General features: G+C 41.4%; 2 protein-coding genes across 8 annotated transcripts in view; both read right to left on the bottom strand.

Annotated features, from left to right (window-relative positions):
• The window catches only part of ZNF19 (zinc finger protein 19), a 112,908-nt gene extending 101,718 nt beyond the window's left edge, over window positions 1-11,190 (bottom strand). Inside the window, exons 1-3 of one of the 4 annotated variants that reach the window (XM_044932141.2) lie at window positions 10,793-11,190; window positions 10,321-10,426; window positions 5,907-5,981 (exon numbers count right to left, since the gene is read on the bottom strand). The gene's annotated coding sequence lies outside the window, so the exon portion shown is untranslated. Of the gene's footprint in view, window positions 1-5,906; window positions 5,982-10,320; window positions 10,617-10,792 lie in introns of those variants that run through there. The other 3 variants (XM_044932142.2, XM_044932143.2, XM_044932140.2) reach the window with 3 other exon arrangements.
• Window positions 11,191-12,572: 1,382 nt separating this feature from the next.
• The window catches only part of TAT (tyrosine aminotransferase), a 60,365-nt gene continuing 49,563 nt past the window's right edge, over window positions 12,573-23,374 (bottom strand). Inside the window, exons 1-12 of one of the 4 annotated variants that reach the window (XM_006060412.4) lie at window positions 21,793-21,949; window positions 20,953-21,166; window positions 20,709-20,813; window positions 18,665-18,732; window positions 17,654-17,812; window positions 17,293-17,431; window positions 16,830-16,882; window positions 16,381-16,533; window positions 15,593-15,721; window positions 15,195-15,278; window positions 14,378-14,476; window positions 12,573-13,637 (exon numbers count right to left, since the gene is read on the bottom strand). In XM_006060412.4, the coding sequence (XP_006060474.3) occupies window positions 13,497-13,637; window positions 14,378-14,476; window positions 15,195-15,278; window positions 15,593-15,721; window positions 16,381-16,533; window positions 16,830-16,882; window positions 17,293-17,431; window positions 17,654-17,812; window positions 18,665-18,732; window positions 20,709-20,813; window positions 20,953-21,166 (1,344 nt within the window). In that variant the 5' untranslated portion in view covers window positions 21,793-21,949 and the 3' untranslated portion in view covers window positions 12,573-13,496. Of the gene's footprint in view, window positions 13,638-14,377; window positions 14,477-15,194; window positions 15,279-15,592; window positions 15,722-16,380; window positions 16,534-16,829; window positions 16,883-17,292; window positions 17,432-17,653; window positions 17,813-18,664; window positions 18,733-20,708; window positions 20,814-20,952; window positions 21,200-21,792; window positions 21,950-23,374 lie in introns of those variants that run through there. The other 3 variants (XM_006060409.4, XM_044932137.2, XM_044932138.2) reach the window with 3 other exon arrangements.

Raw genomic sequence — 23,374 nt, 5'->3', positions numbered from 1 at the left:
TGAAAGTGGAGAGTGAAAAAGTTGGCTTAAAGCTCAACATTCACAAAATGAAGATCATGGCATCCAGTCCCATCACTTCATGGGAAATAGATGGGGAAACAGTGGGAACAGTGTCAGACTTTATTTTTCTGGGCTCCAAAATCACTGCAGATGGTGACTGCAGCCATGAAATTAAAAGACACTTACTCCTTGGAAGGAAAGTTATGACCGACCTAGATAGCATATTCAAAAGCAGAGACATTACTTTGCCAACAAAGGTCCCTCTAGTCAAGGCTATGGTTTTTCCTGTGGTCATGTATGGATGTGAGAGTTGGACTGTGAAGAAGGCTGAGTGCCGAAGAATTGATGCTTTTGAACTGTGGTGTTGGAGAAGACTCTTGAGAGTCCCTTGGACTGCAAGGAGATCCAACCAGTCCATTCTGAAGGAGATCAGCCCTGGGATTTCTTTGGAAGGAATGATGCTAAAGCTGAAACTCCAGTACTTTGGCCACCTCATGGGAAGAGTTGACTCATTGAAAAAGACTCTGATGCTGGAAGGGATTGGGGGCAGGAGGAGAAGGGGATGACAGAGGATGAGATGGCTGGATGGCATCACTGACTCGATGGATGTGAGTTTGAGTGAACTCCGGGAGTTGGTGATGGACAGGGAGGCCTGGCGTGCTGCAATTCATGGGGTCGCAAAGAGTCAGACATGACTAAGCGACGGAACTGAACTGAAGGAGACAAAAGAACTGTACACATAAAATTATAAGACACTGATGAAATAAGTCAAAGATGACATAAACAGATGGAGAGATATTCCATGTTCCTGGGTAGGAAGAATCAATATTGTGAAAATGACTATACTACCAAGTGCAATCTACAGATTCAATGTGATCCCTATCAAATTACCAATGGCATTTTTTACAGAACTAGAACAAAAATTTCACAGTTGATATGGAAACACAAAAGACCCCAAATAGCCAAAGCAGTCTTGAGAAAGAAGAACGGAGCTGGAGGAATCAACCTTCCTGACCTCAGATTATACTACAAAGCTAGTCATCAAGACAGTATGGCACTGGCACAAAAACAGAAATACAGACCAATGGAACAAGATAGAAAGCCCAGAAATAAACCCATGCACCTATGGGTACCTTATTTTTGACAAAGGAGGCAAGAACATACAATGGGGCAAAGACAGCCTCTTCAATAAATGGTGCTGGGAAAACTGGACAGCTACATGTAAAAGAATGAAATTAGAACACTTCCTAACACCATACACGAAGATAAACTCAAAATGGAATAAAGACCTATATGTAAGACCAGAAACTATAAAACTCTTAGAGGAAAACACAGGCAGAACACTCGATGACATAAATCAAAGCAAGATCCTCTATGACCCACCTCCTAGAGAAACCGAAATAAAAACGAAAGTAAACAAGTGGGACCTGATTAAACTTAAAAGCTGTTGCACAGCAAAGGAAACTATAAGCAAGGTGAAAAGACAACCCTCAGAATGGGAGAAAATAATAGCAAATGAAACAACTGACAAAGGATTAATTTCCAAAATATACAAGCAGCTCATACAACACAATGCCAGAAAAACAAACAACCCAATCAAAAAGTGGGAAAAGACCTAAACAGACATTTCTCCAAAGAAGACATACAGATGGCTAACAAACACATGAAAAGATGCTCAACATCGCTCATTATTAGAGAAATGCAAATCAAAACCACAATGAGATATCACCTCACACCAGTCAGAATGGCCATCATCAAATAGTCTACAAACAATAAATGCTGAAGAGGGTGTGGAGAAAAGAGAATGCTCTTGCACTGTTGGTGGGAATGTAAATTATACAGCCACTATGGAAGACGGTATGGAGATTACTTTAAAAACTAGGAATAAAACCACCATATGACCCAGCAATCTCACTCCTAGGCATATACCCTGAGGAAACCAAAATTGAAAAAGACACATGTATCCCATTGTTCATTGAAGCACTATTTACAATAACTAGAACATGAAAGCAACCTAGATGTCCATCGACAGATGAATGGATAAAGAAGTTGTGGTACATATACACAATGGAATAGTACTCAGCCATAAAAAGGAATGCATTTGAGTCAGTTCTGATGAGGTGGATGAACCTAGAACCTATTATACAGAGTGAAGTGAGTCAGAAAGAGAAAGATAAATACTGTATTCTAATGCATATATATGGAATCTAGAAAAATGGTACTGAAGAACTTATTTACAGGGCAGCAATGGAGAAACAGACATAGAGAATAGACTTATGGACATGGGAAGAGGGGAAGAGAGGGTGAGTGTGGGAAGAGTAACATGGAAACTGATATTACCATATGTAAAATAGATAGCCAATGGGAATTTTCTGTATGGCTCAGGAAACTCAAAGAGGGGCTCTGTATCAATCTAGAGGGGTGGGATGGGGTGGGAGATGGGAGAGAAGTTCAAAAGGGAGGGGATATATGTATACCTATGGTTGATTCATGTTGAGGTTTGACAGAAAACAACAAAATTCTGTAAAGCAATTATCCTTCAATAAAAAAATAAATTAATAAAAAAACTGAAAAGACAACTCACAGAATGGAAGAAAATATGTGCAAATCATATATCTGATAAGGAACCTGTATCTGGAATATATGAAGAACTGTTATATTTCAACAATAAAAAGATAAATACTCTAGTTTAAATATGCATGTATAACTGAATCACTTTTCTGTACACCTGAAACTAACACAACACTGTAAATCAACTATATTTCAATTTTTTAAAAAGTTATACAGTGCTGTATGTCAATTACATCTCAATAATACTATTTAAAAAAAAAGAAAACAGTATAATAAACACAGGGATTTTCCTGGTGGTCCAGTGGCTAAGACTTAGTACTCTCAATACAGGGGGCCCAGGTTTGATTTCTGGTCAGGGAATTGGATCCCATATGCTGCAACTAAGACCTGGCACAGCCAAATAAATAAATAATATTAAACACACACACACACACAATGAGATATCCACCAAGACTGCTGAAATGAAAATATGATAAATGTTTGACAGTTCCTCTAAACATTAAACACAGAGTCACCACATGAAATAGCAATTTCACTCCTAGTTACGTGCCCAAGAGAAATAAAACCATTACCAACACTTTTATATGAAATCTTATATGTAAATATTCATAGCAACATAATTCATAATAGCCAAAAAGTGGAAACAACCCAGACATTCCTCAACTGATGAATGAATAAACACAAGTAGTATATTTACACAATGTAATACTATTCTGCAAAAAAAAAGGAATGAAGTACTGATACATGCTACAACATGGATGAACCTTGTAAATGTTATTAAGTGAAAAGTTATTTACAAAAGACTATATATTGTATTATTCCATTTATATGAAATGGCAAGAATAGGCATATTCATACACACAGAAAATAAACTGGACTTCCCTCGTGGCTCAGCTGGTAAAGAATCTGCCTGCAATGCAGGAGACCTGGGTTCAATCCCTGGGTTTGGAAAATCCCCTGGAGAAGTGAACAGCTACACGCTTCAGTATTCCGGCCTGGAGAATTCTATGGACGCTATAGACCATGGGGTCACAAAGAGTCAGACATGACTGAGTGACTTTCGCTTCACTTCACTAGGACTGGAGGTGGGCTTCCCTGGTGGCTCAGCTGGTAAAGAATCCACCTGCAATGCAGGAGACCCCGGTTCGATTCCTGGGTTGGGAAGATCCTCCGGAGAAAGGATAGGCTACCCACACCAGTATTCTTGGGCTTCCCTGGTAGCTCAGATGGTAAAGAATCCACTTGCAATGTGGGAGATCTGGGTTCTATCCCTGGATTGGGAAGATCCCCTGGAGGAGGGCATGGCAAACCACTCCAGTATTCTTGCCTGGAGAATCCCCATGGACAGAGGAGCCTGGCAGGCTACAGTCCATGGAGTCACAAAGAGTCGGACATGACTGAGTGCTGAGCACAGGGCTTGCAGTGAGAGTGGGCAGCCACATGGCTCACTGGGTTCCTAGTTCCCTGACCAGTCCCTTGGCAATGAAAACACAGAATCCTGACCACGGGACCACCAGGGAATTCCCTGAATTATGTCTTAATAAAGCCATTTAAAAAAACAAAACATAAATCTCTAGGTTTCTAACCCACATGGCCCTTCTTTCCTCACTCACTCACCTGTATCCATGTTCTCTTCTTTCTGTCAAATTTCCTATACTTTGTAAGTATGGTTCCTACTTAGAACATACTATCCCAAATTATCTCAAGCTGAAATTATTATTATTTACTCTCAATTCAAGTGAATCCTCCTCAGAGACATTTTCCCTGACCACCCCAATTAAAGCAGTCTCTCCCCCTGAAAATGGTCTCTTTTATATTCTGTTCAGGAACAAAAAATAAATTCAGCTATTCAGCTGATGCATGTCAGGTGGCACCTCAAAATTAGTTAAGTCCCTGAGCTGAAGCAGAATAGGAGTTTTTATACAGCGGGAGAAGAGAGGGGTATATGGTTAAGAGAGGGGTATACGGTTATGGTATTGTCCCAAGTTGCAATTTTCTTTATCTGTAAATGCTGCCAAACATTGCAATTTAAAAGGGTGGGATATGTTGGGGTATTTATGCCTCTTTGTCATAAATGACAGTACTTTGGTTGCAGTTCAAAGGATTCTTTTGAGAGCTATCTTTGTAAGCCATGTTGAAGATCTAATGTCAATTAAGGTTCAAGGGAAGGACTGACAGGAGAAAAAAGAGAAAAGAAAGAAGAAAGGAAAAATGGAGGTAAAGGGACTTCTCTGGCAGTCCAGTGGTTAAGACCCCAAGCGTCCAATGCAGGGGATTTGGCTTCAATGCCTTGTCAGGGAACTGAGATCCCACATGCTTTTCAGCCAAAAATAAAATTTAAAAATTTTTTAAATTAAAACAAAAGGAGGTAAAGACTGAAACAAGGAAAAGCAGGATCTGTTTCAATTCTTTAGTACACATCTCAGAACCTGAAATTGTCTTAGTTATTTGTTTGCTACATGTTTATTTTTTGTCTCCCCTATCACTAGGACATTTCTGTCTTGTTTGTCCACATAGTAGATGCTTAATATGTGGTGGCTGATTGACCAAATTCCACACCAACATGATAATCAAAGATGAAATCATAAGCAAATATTTTGGAACTTTCCAGCCACTCGTCTCATTTCTCATGACTATAACAAACTCTGCCTAGTCTCCATCACCTGGGTGTTTAAAAGAATTAAAAATTTGGGGGCCACACCTCCACAGACTGGTTCATCTGTGCTCTACATCTGCCTGCCTACAGAAACAAATATTTTAAAAGGTAAGGAAAAGTCTGTGTGACAGCCTGGCCCGTGCTTCAGTGGCACTAGACACTAGTCATTGAACTAGACACTAGGACTATTAATTATACAGCAGAAACTGGATCAAACTTACTGCAGTTTTTTTCAGGGCTCTTAAGTCCTTAATTCAAGCATGCTTTTCTTCCCAGTAGTAGCGGGGGCCACTGTGCTTAGTTACTTCTGCAATTGCTAGAGGACAGGAGCAAAGACTCAAAGACTTTAAGCTCTGGAAGGAACTTCTGGGCACTACTTAGCTGGTTTCCTTCTTATCAGATGTTTCTTTCTTATCGTTTGTACCCCAAATATCAAGATTTCACCTTCTAAGAACACTTCCCAACTCAATGAATTTTCTCAGACCAGCATCACTGGCAGTACCTAGACGTGTGTTTGGAAATGCAGGATTTCAGACTTCATTTCAGAGGCACAGAATGTGTCACATCACAAGAGTCCCAGGTGACTAGTGCAAGTTCGAGAGGTACGTAGCAATTCTGGACATGCTGAACCAGTGCTGCTATCTCCAGCATCTCCAATGTACTGATCATTAGCCCTTACCTACAAGCTGGACCACTGGAACAAGGAGAATTCAAAAGTGACGTTTTCCCAAATGCCCCCTGTAGAATTCAGGACCTGTGTATTAGGGAAAGAAAAGACAGGCTCAAAGGATAAAACTCAAAAGTAATTACAAAACTTACTGGCAAAATGGTGATCTTTTTTTTTTTTTTAATGAATACACTGAGACTCATTAAACTACTCTACTTTAAAACTTTTTTAGGAGAATATTTTTTTAATTATACTTGTGTATTTGCTTGTTTGGTTGCACCGTGTAGCAAGTGGGATCTTAGTTCCCCAACCAGGGATCAAACCTATGCCCCTGCATTGGGAGTCTTAGCCATTAGACCACCAGGGAAGTCCCCTGAAAGTTTCATAATAAAATTTTTTTTAAGTAATCTCAAGTTATTGATAACTACCAGTCCCACCAAGAGGCATTTGTGGTGGGAAAAGTGTAGTCAAAAATGTGTATCTGCCCAAAATGAAGACTGACAGGGAATGGGGAAAGAGTAAGGTTTATGAACCAGGCCCCCTGGGTCTTTCATTTAATCCCCCATCACAGCTCTGTTAGGTAACACCACTTTAACTAAGTGATTGAATTTAGCATCAACAATCCTGGGACAAACTAGTATTGTATCCCCCCTGGTGAAGCGTATGGGGGCAGTAAACATCCTCGTTGACGTGGTCCTCTCCTCTAAGCAGTAATTCAGGCAGTTGGGCTCCTTCCATTCTCTTCTCTGCCATCTTCAACTGAAGGCTTCTAAAGCAGCACTAGTAAAAGGGTTTTCAAAGTGAGGCTGGAGACCATGCACCAATAGCACCAATTTACCCTTTTTTTGGCGGGGAGTGGGGTATAGAAATGCAGAGGGTTTAGGGTTAGATTAATTTCTGGTAAAGACTGCCCACAGCAGATGCTACCCAAAGTTAAGGAAGTTGAGAAGTTCAAGTAGCTAGCAAGAATGTGGCTGAGTACTGCACCAAGGGGTAAATGCTGGGGAAAAAAGTAGAATATCAAAAAAAATAGAATAACAACAATGCAGGGGAGTTGATGGACCTGGGAGAAAAGTGTGGAGAGATCAGAAAGTTGAATAATGTCTAAGTATAAATTGTGATCAAGCTGGAGGGCAAGCAAAGTGTAGGGAGTTACTTATATATCTGGGTTTAAGATTCCTAAAATAGTCTAGTTCAAGATCACCATAAGGAACAAAGGTGTGGCTGTGGGAGTGGGTGGCCATAATAGGGGTGGTATTTACAGTGCCTCCAGTCTGAGATAGGCAGGAGGCCTTAATAGGTGTTGGTTGGATTATCCACAGAAATACTGAAACTTCCCACATGTCAAGGCCCTAAGTAAACAGAGTATACAGAAAGGGTATAAAGTAATATAGCCTATATTTTATTTTTTTCAATTTTTATTGGAGTATAATTGATTTACAATGTTGTGTTATAGCCTATATGTTAAAGGATAGTTATTGTGTGACTCAGAGAACAGAGATCCTGGGAGGACAATCAATATGTTAGACTTTAGTTCAGTCGCTCAGTCGTGTCCAACTCTTTGCGACCCCATGGACTGCAGTACGCCAGGCTTCCCCGTCCATCACCAACTCTCAGAGCTTACTCAAACGCACGTCCATTGAGTCAGTGATGCCATCTAACCATCTCATCCTCTGTTGTCCCCTTCTCCTCCTGCCTTCAATCATTCCCAGCATCAAGGTCCTTTCAAATGAGACTTCTAGACTGAGAAAAAAACCAATTTCAAACAGGTTGTAAGGATGGCACTGTCTTTCAGGAAACAGCCAAGTTACACTTAAGGAAAAAAGGTGAAGGAAATATTCTCAACAATTTGGGAATGGCACAGAATTTTATCTGCCATGGAAGAATTCCAGGGGAAAAGAATGGAAGGAGGAAGCATGAGGTGGGAGGGACCAAAAAGTATGGGAATTTCTATAACAATATCACAAACCACCAGAGAAGGCAATGGCACCCCACTCCAGTACTCTTGCCTAGAGAATCCCATGGACGGAGGAGCCTGGTAGGCTGCAGTCCATGGGGTCGCTGAGGGTCGGACACGACTGAGCAACTTCACTTTCACTTTTCACTTTCATGCATTGGAGAAGGAAATGGCAACCCACTCCAGTGTTCTTGCCTGGAGAATTCCAGGGACGGGGGAGCCTGGTGGGCTGCCGTCTATGGGGTCACACAGAATCGGACACGACTGAAGTGACTTAGCAGCATCAGTAGCATCACAAACCACATAAAGTGAAAATAAATATGTGGGCTTCAAAACACCTAGATATGTTAAATCAAATCTAAAAGACATACTTTCAGATTCAGAGCTAATTTTTTCAAGAGGGTAAAGGTACCTCTCAAGGATCACAACTGCTGCTGCTGCTGCTAAGTCGCTTCAGTCGTGTCCGACTCTGTGCGACCCCATAGACGGCAGCCCACCAGGCTCCCCCGTCCTTGGGATTCTCCAGGCAAGAACACTGGAGTGGGTTGCCATTTCCTTCTCCAATGCATGAAAGTGAAAAGTGAAAGGGAAGTCGCTCAGTCGTGTCCGATTCTTAGCGACCCCATGGACTGCAGCCTACCAGGCTCCTCCGCCCATGGGATTTTCCAGGCAAGAGTACTGGAGTGGGGTGCCATTGCCTTCTCCAAAGGATCACAAAGAGAGAACTAAAAACTAGAAGAAAAAAAAAGAGTATGGTTGGGAATTCCCTGAAGGTCCAGTGGTTAATAATCTGCCTTCTAAAACAGGGGATGAGGGTTTGATCCCTGGTCCAGGAACTAAGCCTGCTCATGCCACAACTACTGAGCCTACTTTCCACAAATACTGAAGCTCTCTTGCTCTAGAGCCTGTGCTCTGCAACAAGAGAAGCCTGCCTACCTCAACGAGAGAGAAGCCCCTGCATGCCACAACAAACACTCAATGCAGCCAAAAATAATTTTTTTTTTTTTAAAAGAGTATGGTTATGCTGGTGCTATCTCAGTAACCAGGCTTCCCAAGTGACTCATTGGTAAAGAATCCACCTTCCAATGCAAGAGACACCAGTTTGACCCCTGGGTGGGGAAGATCCCCTGGAGGAGGAAATGGCAACCCACTCCAGTATTCTTGCCAGACAAAACCCATGGACACAGGAGTCTGGTGGGCTACAGATCGTGGGATCCTAAAGAATCAGACACAACTGAGCAACTGAACCCAGCACACATCTCAGTAATCAAGAGGTTTGGGTTTTAAGATGCGGAAAGGAGGCCTTAGGCCCAAGTAAGGCAGGGAGTCGGAATTTAAACTCTGCATGAAATCAGGACCCTTCAAATGCTAAGCTTGAACACAAGGATGAATTAAAAATTAATCTCCCTTGGTCTGCCTTTTGGAAGAAAAAAAAACCTCTCCCATGAGAATCTGTAACCATAGGCATTCCTTCACATGGATTTAGTGTTCAACTGCATTCTACCTACCTGAATGGTCTGGAATCCCAAGCTGAGAAATTCACATGAGAAGTGGTCCTACTCCAGGAGTTTTAATTACAGAAAAGATGAGCAGAAGGGGCATTGGGGGATATTCTAAAATAGAGTTAATGGTGGTATGATTGTCCTTCGTTCTATTACTGTGCTCTATTTCATTGATTTTTTTTCATGTGTTGAACCATTCTCATATTCCAGGAATAAATCCCACTTGGTCAAATCTGCTGTTGAATTCGGGTTGCTGGTCCTGTGCTCATCTTCTTTATATTGTTCCAATTTTAGTACATGTGCTGCTAAAGCAAGAAGTCCCTGTGGTTTTATTTTTTAAATAGGGGATAATGTACTTTCGCATTTCAATTTTCAAACGAGTAAATGTCTCAAGGAGCAAGAATTATTTTCTATGCCTGAAACGCTGACAAAAATTAAGACCCACATGCTCGTTTGCAGACTTTTCTTCCCAGAACTGGCATCCCTCCTTCCTACATAATACACCTCAACTGGACTATCAGAAAGCGACCGTTTCTACAGAAGGTGCTGTGCAATAATCTGACCCACAGAGAGAATCCAGATTTGAGATTTCTATGTCACCACCTGAAACCCATCTGCAAACTGTTTAAAGTAAGAGTATGAATAACATGTTCCTGGAATTCACTTCTCCAAAGAACTCAATAATTCAACCTTTGGGGTACTTAAAATTCAGCCCCCCAAGCACAGTAATGTGTGGTGTGCGTGGAGTTCAGCGGAGGATTCATTTTTCTGGCTCAGCAGAAATCCAAACACGTATGTCAGGTACTCGGGACCGTGAAAAGCAAGATTCTTTGAAAAAAAAGTTCCAGGGACCATACGTTTGAAAACTGACAACAGCTACTGGGAATTTCTTTTTCCGTTTCACAACTCAAGGAACTTGCTGGCACCTGCCCAGAGCTAGAAATAGGTTAACAGGTGTTCACAATACCTAGGGATGACTTGTCGACTTGCTGGAAGCCTCCCGCCTGACGGGATCCGAAAGGGAGGGGGCGGGGAGGAAGGGATTCTCTCAAGGCGTGCGGTCAGGAAATAGGCTAAAGAGGAAACAATACCGAAGACTGAGGAGAAGTAACCGCCTCACCAACAGAGATGAATTATGGCCGTCGTCTGCAGCAGAGCAAAGCGCCCAGCCCCAAGATCGCGCATGCGCCCTGAGCAGTGGGGCACGCGCGCCCCCCCCCCACCCCCCGCCATCTGCGCCTGCGCAGGCGTGGGGTTGGTTTTTTGTGTGTGCGCGCGGCCCCCCCCCCCCCCCCCCCCCCACTATCCACAACATCCACTTCACTCCCCAACCCGGGTCTTCAAAAGCCGCCACCCAGCCCATACCCGGGCGTTCGTGGTTGCTAGGGACTAGAGTTGGGGTGGTTTGTATATTGGGTCAGTGATAACTCGCCAGTTACCGGGTAAACGATGCTTTGGTTAGAATTCACAGCCGCGAGCCCTTGTTTCCGAACTGTTAACGCATCCTTCGTTTTATCCTCGGATACTCGGACGTCCTGCTGTCGCCATCCGCTAGGCGGCTAGAAATTGTCTCTTGAGAATTTTAATTTTGTTTGGAAGCAGCCCCGGCCAGTGGTTCCTTTTTTTTTTTTTTTCCTAGGATCACCCATGACGTGATGGACACCTCAGAAATGTCATCCCTCCTTTGATTTCCATAAGAAGCTGAATTAGAAAGTTGTGCGTAGTCACTTATTCCTGTCCGACTCTCTGCGACCCCATGGACTCGAGCCCACCAGGCTCCTCTGTCCATGGGGATTCTCTAGGCAAGAATACTGGAGTTGGGTTGCCATGCCCTCCTCCACGGAGAAGGCAATGGCATCCCACTCCAGTACTCTTGCCTGGAAAATCCCATGGGCGGAGGAGCCCGGTTGGCTGCAGTCCATGGGGTCACTAAGAGTCGGACACGACTGAGCAACTTCACTTTCACTTTTCACTTTCATGCATTGGAGAAGGAAATGGCAACCCACTCCAGTGTTCTTGCCTGGAGAATCCCAGGGACGGGGGAGCCTGGTGGGCTGCCGTCTATGGGGTCGCACAGAGTCGGACACGACTGAAGTGACTTAGCAGTAGCAGCAGCCCTCCTCCAGGGGAATCTTACCAACCTAGGGATCGAACCTAGGTCTCCCACATTGCAGGCAGATTGTTTACCGTCTGAGCCACCAGGGAAGACCAAGTAATAGTTAACTTTGAAGAAAAAGGAAAAGGAAAAATTCATGTAAACATTTACGTGTACATAGAATAATCTTGAAGAACCGGACAGCAACTGCTACTGTGATTACCTCAGGAGAGAAATGGGTGGCTGAAGGATAGGCATGAATGTTTTGGGTTTTTTGTGGTTTTTTGCATCGTTTGAAATGTGTCCAATATGTGTGTGTGTTTTAATCTTTGAATGTTCATTTGACTCCCTTACCAAAATGTAGATATCAAAGAAATTTGGAAACTTAAGACGTCTGTCTAGATGCCCTAATGCTAGATAGAATTATACATTATGTGTGAAGATAAAACGTTTTGTGTAAACCACTAAGTTTTCCTGTTTATTTCTGGACAAACATCCTTGGGAATTGGGGCGGGAAGTACAGGAAAAGAGGAGCCAGGAATTTTCGAAAAGTCGGCAGGGTTGGCATACAGGAAACAAATTTTCATCATCTCAAATCACTTGTATATTCCTTTTGGATTTGCTGAAGAAAATTGAAGGGTAAATTTTAGTTGATTTCACTAAAGCCCAACTAGATTGGAAGGGGAACATTTGATGTTTATTTTTGTAAAGGAAGTTAATTGAGTGTGGTTGGCAGAGTTGGGACTCGAAGTTCCTATTCTAGACAAGGAAAACATCCCTTAGTAAGGATTCTCCAGGATGATTATGATACATTCCTTCCCCTAACCTTGTAAGATAACTTCAGGTTCCCTCCTCCAAGGGAATGGTGAGGGAAAAAAAGTAGGCGACTGTGCCTAAGAGGATTTGCAGACAAAAATCTCATATTGAAAAAAGATCCTGGACACACCTCATTCTCTTGGTTAGCTGAACCAGTTTAACTTGTTATCCAGTAAGTGGTTAGTGGATCTAGGCAACAAAGGAATAAATGAAACCTAGTGGGTAGTACATCAACCAGGTTGAGCAATAAGCAGCACCTGGGGATAGAAATTCCCCACAGAGGATAAAAATGGCATCACAGAAGAGAATACTTAGTAAAATTTATTAAAATAAAAAAAGAAAAACAATAATTTATGCCCTTGGCAAAATAAAAGATCTTGTCAATATAAATGTTTCTTAGAAAACATATGAAAAGAGAATATAATTTATATATCAATAAATCAGTATCAATGTTACAGCAAAAGTAATAATGATTGTATAACACTGACAAGTGAGGATAATTCTGGCCCTTACACAGCAGCATTTCTGGAAGGTCCTCCAATTCCTCCTTTTTTTTTAGTACAGATATGCCTTCATTTTAAGAAAGCCTGATAATACATATATCTATATTTAGAAACTCTATCAATTAAATTTATTTGTGTCACAAAATAATTCTCTACCAAAAAATCAACAAGTTTCTGTAATGTATCCTTCAAATTGTCAAATTTTCTTAATGTGTTTAGAATTAACCAAATACATGTGTCCCCAACTTCTTTCCTTCTAGCACTATTACATACAGTGAGGTATACCTGAAGTGAGCCAGAAGAGCTGGGCTTCAAACCTGACTAGACAAGAGTGTGTTCTTACTTAGAATAAGAGGAAATGGTTGGGGGCACGTGTTCCCTCAGTCTTTTGCTTCTCGAATCCTAAGCTCTTGATTTTCTTGTCCCTGCTGTTTCCTGGGCAACTTTGTTCACCTGGTACTCTCAAGATAAAAGGAGGAAGTCAAATGGGAGAGGGACGGATTAATGAATTAGTGAGTCCCTCCAGTAGAGCACAGTGAGATGAAATCTGGGGTTTAGAGTGTGTGTATGCGGCAATAGTTGGGGAAAGCCAGAGCAATTCTCTGCCCTTGATGTGGTGTTTGTGAGGCTCCTCTCCCAGCAGGAGCACCTGATTCCTGGAGGGGCAGCAGGGCTCAGTCCAGTTTCCCCAGCCAGACGGGACACATACTCTGGAGAATTGACTCCATCCTATTTGTCACATTCCTCCTGGCTCCCTTCAGCACAATGGTAGTGCTGTTCACAGAACTCCTGGATCCGGCTACAGGCCTCCAGCATCATCACTTCAGGGACTGTGATTACCACTCGGAAGAAATTTGGATACTCAAAGCACTGCAAAAATAAAAGCCTATTATTCTCAGAGCAGTTGAATCAGTGACTAGACCACCCTAGTATGGCCAGGGCCCTAATCAGCAAGAGGCAGCAATACCATTTACCCAGGGCTATCAGTTCCCACCATTGGGATGCTGAACCAGTAACTGAGTTAATTTATCTTAAAAGGAATTTGTGGAACAAGCTTGATTTCCTCTCACTTAGAATGTCCAACTATAATTTTTATTCCTGAATCAGATGGGATAATGATGAAGAAGAAACAAATTTTAAATAGAGGTCATGACACCCAACAGTAAGAATCTTTTCAAAAGAGAATACAGTAGTCCCTTAGTATCCATAGTGGGGTTTGTTCCGTAACCACCGAGAGTACTAAAATCCGAGGATGCTCAAGTTCCGTATATAAAATGGCATAGTACTTGCATAACCTACATACATCCTCCTGTGTACTTTAAATAATCTCTGGGTTACTTATAATACCTAATACAATGTAAATGCCATGTACATAGTTGTCAGGCTGCAGCAGATTCAAGTTTTGCTTTGGGGCACTTTCTGGAATTTTTTGCTTCTAATATTTTTCCATCCCCAGTTGGTTGAATACTTGGATGCAGAACCTGCACATATAAAGGCCAACTGTACACTTTGTTGGGGGAGGAAAGGCTAAAGACCAGCTCAGGGAGAGCTCCCAAGGCATATGCCATTGAGAGTTTCTAGAGAAACCTGAGAGGGATGTAAGCACTCACCGTTGCTGGGAGGCAGTGGACAGATTGCTCAGCAACTAACTGCTCTGTGAACTCCACATCATTCTCAAATTCTGGGAAATGTTCCATCTCAATTCCAACCTATACCAATAACAGGGAAAGGCAAACTGATCATAAGGAGGGAAAACAGGCCACTCCCTATGCCAGAAATCAAGGCAGGGACTGCTCTAAAAAATATCTTGGAACTCCACTACTGATAACTAAGAGTTCTTGCTCTTATGAGCTTGTGGACTTTCTCATAGGGAAGAGAGGATATATTCATATTAATATTTTAGTTGACTGAAGGGTTCCTTCTTGGATGCTGATAAATGAAAGCTGAAAATAGGATCCTAGTGTTCTTTAAAAAAGGCACTATTGGTACTATGGGCCAGGCTAGTCTTGATTGCATGGAACTACCCTGACCATTGAAAAATATTCAGCATTGCTGGCCCACAAGATGCCAATAGCACCTTTCAGTCCTTCTAAAAACAAATAACATTCCTATATATCCCCAAACACTCCAAGGGGACCAGATCTCTCCTGGTTGAGAGCTACAATAGTGTGGAAAGCCTCTTATTTGTGTCATATCATCTCTGTATCTGCATATAAAATAATTCTCTGTATTGAAAAGTTGTCATTTTAAGAGGTTTTTTGTGTTTTTTTTCTTTCTTTCTTTCTTTTTTTTAGCACTGAGTTTAAACCACGTCAGTGGGACAATTCAGAAAAAGACAGTTCCTAAACTGACTGGCTCAGGAGCCCATCTGGTTGTCTTTGTGAGCCTTGCAGACTGGCTTCCCTCACCTGCCACCCACATACTCACCATGAGGTACATGGCCCCAGAAGGGCGAATGGGCCGGAGTCCGGGGATGGCAGCCAATGCCCCATAGCAGAGATCCGCACTGGACTATGAGAAGAGGCAGAGACATCAAGGATGAAAACTTAAGGTAAAGAAAAGCTGGGTCATTAAAAAGAGAGCCCACATCAAAGGCGGGGAAACTAGGTTTGCTCTGCTGGCATAAGGAGTTAACAAGAAAAAAAAAAACTCTGCCCACTCACAGCTTTAGGCCAGGAGCAGAATGGATTGCCAGAAGTTAGAGAAATGTATGGATGAATGTTGACAATGATGCCACGTTCTGGCTTGGAAGCCCCATCATGGCACAAAATTCCACTGGAGGCATTCCCTGACTCCCAGAGTGGAAGGCTACAGGCTGCCCTTACCTTGAGGAAGCTTAGAGTGTTGTGGTAGAACTCACGAGGGGTGCGACACAGGATGCTTTTCAGAGCTCCCTGGACAAGGGTGCAGGGGCCCAGGATCCGTTGACTTAGCTTCGTCAGCCCATCTCGGATCTAAAAACCCCCCAGCAAACACATTATTTAGCCTTTCTTAAAACATCCCTGCTGTGGAGATTTTTGTTCTGACCATTCCTTCTATAAAGTGTTCATTTTTATTTACTTTTAATTTTGTTGTGGTTGTTGTTATCTTCTATCTAGGCAGAGTTAGGGTTAGTTTTTCATCTCTGGAGATGTGGTGGTGCCTCGTGTCATTCTTAAATCAGACCACCTGGGTTTGTAGCCCAGCTCTGCCACACCCTGACTGTGTGGCTCTGAGAAAATTATACAACCTATCTGAGTTCATTTTTATCAGCTGTAACATGGAGATAATACCAATATTGGCCTCACAGGGTTGTTGGGAGAATTACATTGAAATAAAGTACATAAAGCACTGGCACCTTGTAAGCCCACAAACAGTATTAGGGATCATTACTGCTTGTTGCTTCTTTTTCTGTGGTAATAAAATTGGAGGTAGATGGAACTTCCTCACCAACACAGAAAAACTGAGTTCTGGAGAGAAATAACTAGTACTATCTTTATCCAGTGTCTTTCCAGGCATACAGAACTACAGGGCCAAGAAAGGAAAATCTCACATCTATACCACCACTGTGAGATAAAGCAAGCAAGTAATAAGTTAACAAATAAATAAATATTTAGAATATATATATTCTCACCTCATTGCCAAAAATATCTCTTCGGTCATGGATAAGGATCCAGCCCATCCTCCAGCCAGGAACCAGCCAGCGCTTGGCCAGCCCTCCACAGGACAGGATGGGGACATTGCTGCTGAGGGTGGCCAGAGGCTCAAATTTGGAATCTGAAAACACCTGAGAAGAAGAGGTGCTTCTTACAGTTGTTTTCTGGCTTCCCTCCAAATCCCATGCCTCCCCAAATTTTCCTTATATCATTAAGCACAGGGCCTCAGATTTACAGGTTCTTTCTACCCTGAAGCATGACTGGGATCTCAAGAAGCTTCAAAAGGAACTATCCAAAAACATTTAACCTGGTGTCTTGTCTGGGTTAAAAGAAGCCTAAAATGAGGAAACTGGTCCCAGCCCAGTAATATGTGCAACGCCTGACTCTAGGGAATGAATGAAATAATTAGATCCCACCCGAGACTCACCATGTCTCCATAGATCTCATCAGCTAAGACAGGGACACACTGCCTTGCAGCCACTGAAAATAAAAGAAACATGCCGATGTCATTTTTAATATGAATTGCCTTAGCACTTAAATAGTTACCTGGGCTTATACTTTACACTTCATGTTTCTGGGTTTTGTCTTCCTCTTTAAGAACTACAAATTCTTCTCATACTCTTTCAGGGTACAAAGCCTAAATTTGCTGTTTAATTAACTAGATATTTCAAATCCTTTCTTCCACATGATGGGAGTGATAAAGAGGCAACTCTTTTTCTCCTTCTTTCTACCTTTCCAGTGGCACACCACTCACTAGGGACCCCACTGGAGCCCTCCAACCTCTATCCTAGTCTTGGAACTTAGTGAAGGACTTCTTTCTCACTCCAGGAAACAGCTAAAGGATTCCATCCCCGTCTCCTTTCCTGTCAAGTGAAATCTGTTGGACTTACCTGCCAAAATTTTCTGGAGATGACGTCTACTGAACACTGACCCACAAGGGTTTGATGGATTGTTGACAATAAGACAAACTGTCTTTTCATCAATCAGAGATTCTAATTGTTTCAGGTCAATTTCCCAATTCTTCTCTGGCTGGGGAGGGAAAACACAGTGAGATCAAGATGATTCTGAAAAATTTAGGAAGACTACTCACTTCACTCAAAGGTATAATATAAGTCACAAAATGTGTCTGTGGCCTCAGACTATTCAGATCTTTCTCTGCTAAGATAATGGTCATGTATTTTTATGAAGTAGTAATTTAGCATTTGTATCTAAAATTATCTAATTTGTATCTAAAATTAAAAAGTCATTTACCAATAAATTGTAGAGTTTGACCTCAATTCCCATAGATTCAGCCAGAGTCCTGTAGAGAGAGAAGCCGGGTCTCGGAACTAGGATGTTTTGCCCTGGGTTGGCCAACACAGCCAAACACAGTTCAATAGCCTGACTGCAGCCACTTGTCAGAATGACATCCTGTGAAGAAAAGTTTTGTTTTGTTAGGGGTTCCAACAGCAAAAGGAGAAAAGGGATTATCAGATGAGTGAGTAGGAAGCAAAAATAAGCTCACTTTTAAAAATCCTATGTAAAGTAGTGGGGACTATACTAGGCCAAAATTAAAAGAAATGAATATGTTTATATATGTCCATATCTAGAGGTTGTTGAAAATGCTGGCCACTTAAAAGAAATAAATCACTTTAAAAAGGACAGGTTGACTGTGACTCAGCAGACCTCCATGAGAGGTCATTATGACCTTGGACTTTTTCACCTGGTTATTTGTTTACTTTTGACCAGAGATTTGAAGCATGGCTCTCTTCTGAAATACAAAGGGCTCCCCTTAACGTTAAGAAATGTTGACCTCCACCCTATAAACAACAGAGTGGAGGGCATTTAAACTTGACCCTGCCATCAGTCCAATATGCCATGGAAACTTGATCCTCCCATCTAAGTGACCTTAGGTAAGTGAAGGGAACTACAGATTAATAAAAGATCCTATTGGCAAAATTAAATTTTCCAATTATTTGGTATTTATGAATTAGTTTTTCAATGATCTTTTTCAGATAATCAAATATAGGGTGACCTCTGAGTCCTTTGAGCCTCCTTGAGACAGACATCATATAAGTTGTATGCAATGTTATTATCATACTATAATTACATTAAATATAATCACTGACTAGTGGCCTCCCCATATAAAAAGTCCTGGGATTGCCAAAGGGAAATTATTCTTAGTTTTTATTTCCCTTGAAACCATTATTCCTCATGGAATAGAAACAAAGGGTAGAGTTTGCCTGGCATTGCTTTAGAGCTGGCACCTTGTCTAGGGCTCACCTTAGCTTCCAGGGGTGCCTCGGGACAGTGGTAATAAGAAGCAACTTCCTCCCGACTGGATAAGTAGCCTGAGAGAAAAGAGCAGAAGGAGAAAGCTAGAAGTTTTCATCCCACAACTGACAGCAATGCCCTTAAGTCACAGGGCTTTAAGGCTACCTTCTGTCCCAGATCACAGCACGTAGCATTCGGTTTAGCTCTCAGTCACTATAGTTAAAGAAGATTAACTTTGTACCTTACAATTTTATAATGAGCACACAAATGTATAAATAATAACAAAAAGAGTTCACAAAACTATAAAGTATTCTGCAGCATCTTGGTTACTGTGATTATGTTTTATTTTCTTTTCGATTATTTAATCTAAAATACAGGATTTAGATTATTCTTAAATCCCTTTCAGGAATTATATTTGAAAACTTGTAATTAATGAGTTCATTACACTGAGTTCATTTTAACTTTTTCACATTGTATTGTATACCTATTAGTATTTTCCTTTTATATTATATTCAAATTAAAATATTTCCTTTTAAATTATATTCTCATGCAATGTTTCCAAATGTTGGCCTACAAGCTTGAAGTATAGAGTTTCATACCAATTATTATGTTTTACAGAATTGCTGTCCAAAAAGATTATCTTCAGTTACCAAAACTAGAGGCAATATTTCCTAATGTTTGTTAACTTAATAGGTACAGATAATTATCTTGAAATTAATCAGCATTTCCTTAATTGCTAAGAAAAAACATAAACATTATTTGTGTTTCCTTTGGTATGAAGTGTTCATATCCTTTGAGTATCTGTCAAATGGAGACTTGGTTTTAGGTTTCAGGTTAAATCAGTTTCTTAATACTTTGAATATAAAAGTCATAATAAACATTTAAAAAAATTGTATTGAAGTATAGTTGATTTACAATATGGTGTTAATTTCTGCTGTACAGCAAGGTGATTCAGTTATACATATATATATTCTTTTTCATATTCCCTTTCATTATGTATAAACTTTTTATAACTAACTTTTGGTCTTATTTTGTTTTGATTTTTATTTATGAAGCTGTGTAAAATGTAAATAATCAACCTAAAAATCATGTCCCTGATATCTCTTTAAAGTGTTTTTAAATTCTATTTTAGCATGAAGCTGATTTTTATTCTGCACATACACACAGTGGGGAAGTGTGTGACACTGAAACAAAGTCAAGGAGTCACTTATTTTATCAAAATGCTTAGGGTAAGAATGTTCAATACATGGAGAGAGTTGCTGCTGCTGCTGCGTCACTTCAGTCGTGTCCAGCTCTGTGCGATCCCAGAGACGGCAGCCCACCAAACTCCCCCATCCCTAGGATTCTCCAGGCAAGAACATTGGAGTGGGTTGCCATTTCCTTCTCCAACGCATGAAAGTGAAAAGTGAAAGTGAAGTCACTCAGTCATGTCCTACTCCTAGGACCCCATGGACTGTAGCCCACCAGGCCCCTCCATCCATGGGATTTGCCAGGCAAGAGTTACACCTAAATAAAATTATTCCTGTTTTAACCTTCTGTCCTCTAATAGAACAACTCATTCTTTGCTGTTGTTTTTGTTTTTGCCTTGAAACAAGCACAGTTACATTGAGAGTATGACCAGGACCATAATTAAAATAAATCTTGAATGTGCAGAGGAGGAGAAATAACACCAAGAAGTATTTACATAGGGCAGTAAGTAAATTGATTTAGGAGCCAAACGGCTCTGTCAAGCAGCAGCTGCAGCCAAACTCAAGGCCTCCGTGGAGAATGAGCAATGATAGGATAGGAGTGTTATTTGAGCAGAGTGTGTAATGGGAACCTAGAGCAGGGAGGTGCCATAATGCCAGAGGAAGCCAGGAAAGAAGTTGGACCTTCATGGCTTGAGGTTAAGCATTCTGAGACTCCTTTCCCCAAATTCAACAGTCATATTATCTTAGCCTCTCCTTAGGAATTATGCATCAGGAAAGCAAAGAGAGCTGCTAGAAATTTATTCCTGTCAGAAGAGCACAGAAGATTTGGAAACTGCCAGATTAGAGTCTCAGGGGGAACTTACCAATGGAGGGGACATAGCCATTAAACTTCCCTGAGTCGAGGGCATCTTTCATTGCTTGGGTAACTTCAGGATCTGTCGGCAGGTTTCCAAATACAGTAGGGTCCCCTTTTCAAGAACCACCAAGAGGTTATTCTTCCACGCCCAGTACCCAGACCCACCCTCCACTTCCATCCTCTCTGCCCAACCCATGAGGATGGGGTGAGAGGAACAATGCCTGCCTCTTGGTTAAGTGTACTCAACTCACCAATCGACAAAGCAATCATGGTCTTGTTTGGATTTGGCTTCACCTTCATGTTGTCCACAATGGCCCGGATGGGATTGAAAGTTTTGCTGGACATGTCCGAGGGCCTCACGGACCATCTGGCCTTCCTGCTTTTCACTTTTCCCAGCACAGAGCTTCTCCCAGCAACGTTGACATGCACATCCAGAACTGAGCGGAGGCTGCCGTGATCCTGCATCTGAATCACATATGGGTCCATGACTAGCAAAGACTATGGGGAAAAGAAGGGGTCATTGTGACTCTAAGAACAGATACAGTCCAGTGGAGCAGCTACAGTTCGACCTAAACACTGGGGTGACTTGGCCAGACATCTCTTTTCAAACTCCTTTCACATGTAAAGTAGCTTTGAATGGATGAGGGCAATTTTAAGACTTTTCACTCAGATGGAAAATAAGCAAAATAACCATTCTACAATATTAGCAGAGTGTTCCATTGAATGCTTATCTACTGTGAGATTGACTATGTGCTACATCATCACCATGAAAATTTAACCATGCTGTCAGCAAAACCAAGGAAGAATGACATGAAAACTAATGTTAAACAAGGAAAGCATAGGTATCCCTTCCTTTCCATGCAAGGAAGAGTCTCCTTAAACTTCAACAGACTGTGTCTTGTCCTGTGCAAAGAATAACCAGGAAGAACTATTCCATATTGTTAGAAATTTAGTGTTAACATTATCATTAGTAAAAATAAAGCCCTATTCTATAAGCAGCTTACTGCCCTGTGGAAAAAGAAGTCAATACACCACAAATCACCCCACAATGCACCGCAAATCACAAGGTTAGCTGAGGCTTGAGATTTTACCTTCCCAGTAAAGGAGAAGCAGCCCCCAAGCAGCCAAACCAGGAAGTTGCCTAAGTTCTTTGACAAATGATAGTGACGGTGAATTCAGATGCAACCTCTGATGCCTGAAATAGTCCCACAAATGGGCGTTGGGCCTGAAACTCTCATGCTATTGGCTCAGGTAAGAATGGAGCAACCAGCCCTCTTCTTTCCTCCCCTCCTCACTTTTTGGTGCTTTTTACCTCTAACCCTGCCTCCACCTCCACCACCAAATCAGGAATTTGAACACTTCAGCCTTCTGGAATTATCTGTGTTAACTCTTTCTAGGTAATTTGCGAGATGTTTGAAAAGACTGTCAGAGAGGTAGTTAGGATTACAGTTGGTAATTTTTATTAAATCTTTTTTTGTGACAAAATGACCTATTAAAATGTTAATAGTACAGAAATGTATAGAGTAAAAAGTGAGAGTCTTGCAAGGGCCAGGCAGTGGTAATGATCTGGCCATTTCTATCCATTCATCAAGATAGATAGATGATAGTAGATCAATCGATCTACAGATGATAAATAGATAGGTGATAGACAGTAGATAGATTAGATGATGGATATATAGATACAGAATTGTAAATATTTTCAAAACACAGCTGAGATCATGCTCTAAAACTTGTTCAGCAGTATGCTTATTTAATTCCTACATCTGGGGCTCCTTTCCTTGTTAGTCCACAAAGTTCTACTCCAGTTAGAAAAAACTATGCAGCTAGAGTAAATGAAGGCCCACTCCATAAGCATTTAAAAAGTACAGGATATCTAAGGCCACCAAAACCTGTGCAATTTTATCCTTATGCTGTGAATTCTTAATTTTCCTGTTATGGAGTTATTGGAAAAATAAGATGTCAGGTGAGATCTAAACAAAAACCTTTGCTAAGCCAGCACAGCAGACATCTCAGAATTCCTGTGAGCCTATGAAAAGTATCATCCACCCAAGGGTTAAGAGAAACCTCAGTGACCCCATGGCTCAAATCCTATCGTTTACTTATTGAGAGACAGAGAGTTGTTTCATAAGCTCTGTCTTCTTCAGCTGTTTATTGGTGATTTGAGTCTCCACTGGGGTTGAATAACCTTTTATTTCTCAGGTCCTTCCATCTTCTTCTTTTCCCTCCATTTATTTATGTCTTTATTTTTAAAATTGGAGGCTAATTGCTTTATAATGTTTTGTTGCCTTCTGCCATACAATGATGAGAATCAGCCATATGTATACATATATCCCTTCCAACTCTTAGTGCTTTGAAAAATTCACCTAATGCAGTCGCTCCTCCACTTCACTGAAGCAAGCATTTACCACTTCATCTCACCAGTGGAGAAGCAGAAGCACCAGGCAGGTGCAGGAAGCCAGCCAGGTCAAAGAAAAACTAGGTTAATTATGAAGCCCTGAGCCCCGAGCTGGACAACACAGACTGCTTTATTTCAAAAAGCTATGTCTAAAACATCTAAAAGACAGAAAAGGAAAGGTTTAGGTTTGCTACTTGGCACCCTATACATAGACAAATGGCTCGTTTTCCTAAATACAGTTAACCATTTTACAGATAGACACACGCTTCGCAGGCTGG

The sequence above is a fragment of the Bubalus bubalis genome, chromosome 18 (assembly GCF_019923935.1).
Source record: "Bubalus bubalis isolate 160015118507 breed Murrah chromosome 18, NDDB_SH_1, whole genome shotgun sequence".
Lineage (NCBI taxonomy): Eukaryota > Metazoa > Chordata > Mammalia > Artiodactyla > Bovidae > Bubalus > Bubalus bubalis.
Note: the sequence above shows the minus strand (reverse complement) of the source record. Positions and strands in the feature narration are given on the sequence as shown.